Source organism: Panthera uncia, chromosome F1, assembly GCF_023721935.1.
Source record: "Panthera uncia isolate 11264 chromosome F1, Puncia_PCG_1.0, whole genome shotgun sequence".
NCBI lineage: Eukaryota > Metazoa > Chordata > Mammalia > Carnivora > Felidae > Panthera > Panthera uncia.
In genome coordinates, this window is record NC_064813.1 from 66,298,657 (window position 1) to 66,304,237 (window position 5,581).

Below are 5,581 nucleotides of genomic sequence, written 5' to 3' on the forward strand. Positions count from 1 at the left end.
CAGGAAGTCAGGAATGGGAGCAGGAAGTCAGGAACGGGGAGCAGGAAGTCAGGAATGGGAGCAGGAAGTTAGGAACGGGGAGCAGGAACCAGAGCAGGAAGTTAGGAACGGGGAGCAGGAAGTCAGGAATGGGAGCAGGAAGTCGGGAACGGGGAGCAGGAAATCAGGAATGGGGAGCAGGAAGTTAGGAATGGGGAGCAGGAAGTTAGGAACGGGAGCAGGAAGTCAGGAAACAGCAAAAGTGTAAGGCGTCAGGCTCCACGCCACCCTCTCCCTGCGCCAGCCTGTCATCCCCTTGACCTTCCTGCCCCAAGGTAAAGGAAAACGTCAGCATCTTCTCCTCTCCTGGTTCTGTTTCCCCTAGGTGTCCTGTCCTCTAACTTCCTGGTGACGCTCCCCACGGAGTAACAGACGTCCCCTTATTGTGCTGTCTGAACCTCTGTCACCGCAGAGTGGGCGCATTACCTGGAAGGGCGTCCCTCCCTGCAACCCGCTAATCCGGCCCAGCACCTCGATCGGTCGGGGTCGTGGGAGCACAGTCGGGAAGCCCAGGCCTCCCCACCCGCCTTGGTCCCTTCGGGCTCCTAAGACACGCAGTCAGGCCTCCACCGAGGAGCACCTGTGAGGTTCTGCACCAATCGGCCGCTTCTCCACGGCGCGGGGAGCAGTGAGGACCCAGGGCCGGCAGGAGGGGGCCTCTCCCCGACCCGCAGCCTCTGCCCTGGAGCCAGTGACACACACACGTTCAGCGCCCACACTTTATTGGGACAAAGGAGGGGCGGGCGGACCGGCACCACGGGCCCACCCGGCAGGGGGGTCGGGAGCACAGAATAAATACAAGCAACGTGGGCGCTGTGGGGTGTCCATGCGCAGGAAGGAGACCAGGCCCTTCCAGTGTGGGGACGGTCCGCTCGCAGACGACGAAGGCAGAGGTGCGGCTGGGAAGGGAAACAGTTCCTTATGCAGGTGGGAAGAGGAGGGGGTGGAGGGAAATTCCTTTCGTACTTAGAAGACGAGCAGGTTTCAGGGAGGATGGAGAGCGGATCTCACATCGGCAGACACGGACGCGGGGGGGTCGGGGGGGCGACAGGTCGTATTGCAGACAGGCCAATGCTTCTGCGGCGCCTGCACAGGTCACCGTTCCCGGGGGGGGCGACGCAGCCGGAAAGGCCCTCGGCCTAGAGGACCAGAGACGTGTACCCCACGGGCACCAGCCCCTCGGCGCCATCGCGCCCACAGCGGAGCCAGTCCTCGTCCACGGTGCCCAGGACTCGCAGCACCTCCCCGCGCCGGAAGCTCAGCTGACCGGGTCCCCCGGCAGTGTGGTCACAGAGCGCGCGCACTGCCCTGCGGACCGGAGGGACAGGCCAGGTGAGGCTCCGGGAGAGGCGTGGGGACCGACTGCCCGGCCTCCCCACCAGTCCCCCCCTCAGGACCAGTTCCTCCTCCTAGGCCCCCTCGGTTGCAGACACACCCCCTTGCTCTCCCCCACCCTTGGGGGGGGGGTGTCTCCTGCCAGAATGTGCAGTGTCCTGACCCCACATCCAATCGTTTGGCGCCTGTATCTCCTTCACTCCATCTGCCCTCCTCTTGGACGCCACTGCCGTCCTCACTCCTGGGCCCCAGGGCAGGGTCTGCTCACCTCTCCCTGCCCCCGTCCCCCCAGGCTGCCTCCCAGGGCCTCAAGGATGGAGTCCGGGTTCCTCCCAGCCACTGAGGCCTCAGGCATCTCGCTGCTGCCGTCACCCTGGTACCCCCTACACAGCTGCGCCCCCAGACCTGGCCCCGAGGGACTCAGTCCTCCCCTCCCAGAGCATCCACCACTCGGGACTGCGCGTTCCTGCACCGGGGTCCTCCCTGGGCCACGAGCTCCGTGAGGGCACGGACTCCAGCGCCCGTGCCTTCGCGTTCCCTCCCAGAGCATAACGCCCGGCTCGTAAGAAAGACTTGAAAAGAATCGTTGAGCGAAGGAAAAGCCAAGAAACTGAATTCAGGGGCGCCTAGTGGCGCAGTCGGTAAAGCGGCTGACTCTGGATTTCCGCTTAAGTCACGATCTCACGATTCATGGGTTCAAGCCCCATATGGGGCTCTGTGCTGACGGTGCAGAGCCTGCTTGGGATTCTCTCTCTCTCTCTGTCCCTCCCCTGCACTCGCGCTCGCTCTCCCTCAAAATAAATAAGCTTAAAAAAAGAAAAGAAAAGAAACCTAATTCGGTGCACTGAGACAACCAGGCTGAGGCCAGACTCCGGAGTAGAAGCAGGTCTGAACCTGAAAAACCCTCAGGGAAGCATGACCCCTCAGAGGACAGCAACAAGTGACCTGTCCCAGGCACCCGCCAGGCACCACAGGCCTCACACACTTAGGCTTAGTCTTCCTAAGACCATCGCCAACGGACGAGAGAGAAACGGGCTGAGAGGCAGCAGGGCACACTGGTCACCAGCTGACCTCGTGGCCCCAGGCCTCTGCGCCACGACCCCCGTGACCCCCACTCTCCCCAAGCAGAAGCCACCCTCCTGACCTGTGGGTCTGCGGGGCGCTCGGGGCTGCGGCCTCAGGCTCCTCGGGGGAAGACAGAGTCTCGGGAGGTGGCGCCCGCCTCACCAGAGCCAACACGCTCACTGTCGGCGGCAGCCAGCTGGACGGTCTCCTGGACGAAGGACACAGGGTCACAGGGGTCACCGGGCATCCAGAAAAAGAACCCAAGAACCCGGGGTTTGGGAGGAGGGAAGACGTGGGGGGGGGCGCCTGACTCAAAAGAGGTCAGGGACGGGTCACTGCTGGGAGCACGGAGGCAGCTCCGGGACACAGGCACCCTCACGGTGATGGGGGGGGGGGGTTGCCCACCAAGGTCACCGATGCCCCGGAAGGGGCCTCTGGGACCAGCGGGCTCAGGGAGGCCCCAAGGCTCACTGGACAGGCCGAGGCCACCGTGGCCAAACCCCAGGGCAAGAGCACGGAGGGCACCTGCGTGCAGGGCGGGCCTAACGGGAACCACCTGCCGCTCGGGCCCTAGGGAAACAAGCCGGCCAACCTCTGGCGCAAGCGGTCTCTATAGTTTCCAACTGGGATGGCTGGGGGCTCTGAGAAGGGGCCAGAGTCCTGGAGGGGCCCGGCTACCCCATTACCTGGACTTCAAGGCTCCACCGTCGGCTTCTGTGACGCCCCCCGGCACCCCAAACAGTCTCCCCAGCCACACGCCTCTGCCTGGTGCCGCTTCCTCCGCGGGCAGGGGCCCGTCCTGGGCGCCTTCGGCGGTGCCGGAGGGACGCCAGGACCTCCACCGGGGGAGAGGGAAGCCCTCGCCGCTCCCGGACGCGTAGACCCGGGAGGCCTGGGTCAGCTGCTCCCACCAGCCGCCGGGTGCGGGGGGGCTCGCGGGAGCTGAAGGGCCTGGAGGCGTCTCCCCGGAAGCCCCCCGAAGGCTCTGGGCCAGCCGCCCCCCCCAGTGCAGCACAGCCCGCACGGTGTGCTGCAGGGCCGGAGGCGAGCCCGGGGCGGGGGCGGCGGGAGGCGGGCCCAGGGGCAGGTGGTGGTGGTGTTCGAAGAGCAGGTCCAGGTGGAAAGTGAGCACGGACAGCGGCTGCAGCAGCAGGAGCAGCTCGGTGGTCAGCGCGGGGCAGCCGCCGCGGGCCAAGGAGAAGAAGCCGGTGGGCAGATACAGGAGGGACAGCAGGCCTGGGGACGTGCAGGCTGCCGTCGGGCCCCGGTCCGGCCTCCGTCCACGCTGGGGGCACAGAGCCCACGCGCCCCTGCCCCAGCAGAACCAGGGCCCGCGGAACAAGGGTGGCACATAACTCGCACGAGGGAAAGGGGGCCTTGAAGGCCGAGGGAGCAACCCGGAGCCCCAGGGAAGGAGGACGCGAGGGATGAAGATGAACAGGCCTCCTGGGGTAAAGACGACCCAAGGAGGGCCGTGGGGCAGGAAGGATGGGGAAGAAGACTGCCCCGGGGCCTGGGGAGAGCCCCAGACCTGGAGACCGGAGAAGAAGGCAGAGGCCTGCTAACCAAGCTTCTGGAGGTGTCGGTGAGGACTTGGGTCTCTCCTGTTATGGGCAACGGGAAGCACTGAAAGCCTGAAGCGGCAGGGTAATCAAAGTCGCGCCTGGGGCCAAAGTCACTCTGACGTCAGTGGGACCGACAGGAGAGGTGCCCGCCCCCCCCCCCTCCCTGCGGCTCAGGGTCTGACCTGCGTCTTCCTGGAGGCTGGAAAACCACAGCTCCAACTGCTTCGTGCTGGGGGTGGCAGGAAAAACGGAGTTCGGGATGAGAGATGAGCTTCGCAGAGGCGACAGACCTCTCTGGGAACCAGAGCACCGCTGCGTCCCACCAGTGCACCCGCGAGGTCCCCGGGGCTGGGAGGAGCGCCAGAAAACAGGGCCACTCACTTGAGGAGGCCCAGGATGAAGGCGTGGAAGCGGCTGCGGCTGCTGCTCAGCGGGGCCAGACGGCTGACCTGGCTGTACAGGGTCCCCAGCGAGCGGGTGCCGGAGCCTGCGGACGCCGCGTTATCAGCCGGGCCCAGGCCTGCGCGCGCCCCCGCCCCGCCCCGCCCGGGCCCGCCCCACCTGGCTTCACCGACGCCTCCACCACGCTCCAGGGGCTGCTCCGGCGCTGCCCGGTGATGAGGTCCTTCCGGAAAGGCTTCAGCCCGTCGGCCACCAGGGCGTGGAGGGCCGGGCAGAGGGTGGTCAGCACCAGGTGCCCCACGTCTGGGCTCAGCCGGCTGTCCCCCAGCTGCGCCTGGGGGCGGGCACAACGCGGCACGTCGGCCTCCCTGCCAACCGCGCGTGCGGGCCCCAGGGGTCCCCTCTCGCCCCCGCTGCCTCCCCCACAGACACCTTCACCTTCTGAACCAAGTTCCGGGCGGCCCCAAAATGCGAGATGATCTTATCCACCGAGGCGCTGACGGCTATCAGGAGCCCTAAGAGGGCCGGGCAGGGAGGTCGGTGCCCGCGCTCACCCGAGGGCCCCGCAGACCCTCGGTTCGCGCACCGTGACCCCGGGGGCCGGGCGCCCACACCAGCCGCAGCCGACTCGGCAGCCGGGGTCGAGTCCGAGCGTCCTACCTTTCTTCTGCTCCTGCAGCTGGCCGGCCCCACCCTGGGTTTCTGCCATCCACCGTCGCTGGGCCCCGGGGGCGCCGGCGAACGACCAGGAGCTCCGGGCTGGGGTGAAGGAAGAACGCGGCGGCGTGACCCGAGGGTGACCCGAGGACGCCGGGCCGGCGCACAGGTCGCCCGCAGGCCGCAAGGGGGCAGGGCCGGGGGCAGGGCCAGGCGCAGCGTCCCCCCCACCCCCCGCCCCGTCCCGCGCGCGCCGCCCGCACCCGCGCCCACCTCCGCCCCGAAGGCCCCGGGCGGGACTGCGCGCTCCCCGCCGGCCGGACGCGTGTAGGGAGGGCAGCCCGGGGAGCACGTGGGGGACCTGGGCCAATGGACGGACAGACAGACCGACCTCCGGGAGTGGGAGGAGACGCAGCGGGAGGGGCGGCCGGGGATCGGGAGGCTGGGAGGCGCGGGCGGGGCCCACCGGGTCCCGAGCCAGCCTCTCTCCCACCCCCCGAGCGAGGCGCGGCCAGCAC

At 67.8% G+C, this 5,581-nt stretch overlaps 2 protein-coding genes across 3 annotated transcripts in view; both read right to left on the reverse strand.

The window, feature by feature from the left end:
* The window catches only part of DAP3 (death associated protein 3), a 320,245-nt gene that overhangs the window by 231,245 nt on the left and 83,419 nt on the right, over positions 1 to 5,581 (reverse strand). The window lies entirely within an intron of this gene.
* The window catches only part of RUSC1 (RUN and SH3 domain containing 1), a 12,328-nt gene continuing 7,491 nt past the window's right edge, over positions 745 to 5,581 (reverse strand). Inside the window, exons 1-9 of one of the 2 annotated variants that reach the window (XM_049634873.1) lie at positions 5,337 to 5,535; positions 5,067 to 5,165; positions 4,845 to 4,921; positions 4,566 to 4,740; positions 4,386 to 4,491; positions 4,187 to 4,233; positions 3,126 to 3,675; positions 2,519 to 2,647; positions 745 to 1,347 (exon numbers count right to left, since the gene is read on the reverse strand). In XM_049634873.1, the coding sequence (XP_049490830.1) occupies positions 1,179 to 1,347; positions 2,519 to 2,647; positions 3,126 to 3,675; positions 4,187 to 4,233; positions 4,386 to 4,491; positions 4,566 to 4,740; positions 4,845 to 4,921; positions 5,067 to 5,115 (1,302 nt within the window). In that variant the 5' untranslated portion in view covers positions 5,116 to 5,165; positions 5,337 to 5,535 and the 3' untranslated portion in view covers positions 745 to 1,178. Of the gene's footprint in view, positions 1,348 to 2,518; positions 2,648 to 3,125; positions 3,676 to 4,186; positions 4,234 to 4,385; positions 4,492 to 4,565; positions 4,741 to 4,844; positions 4,922 to 5,066; positions 5,166 to 5,336; positions 5,536 to 5,581 lie in introns of those variants that run through there. The other variant, XM_049634874.1, reaches the window with a different exon arrangement.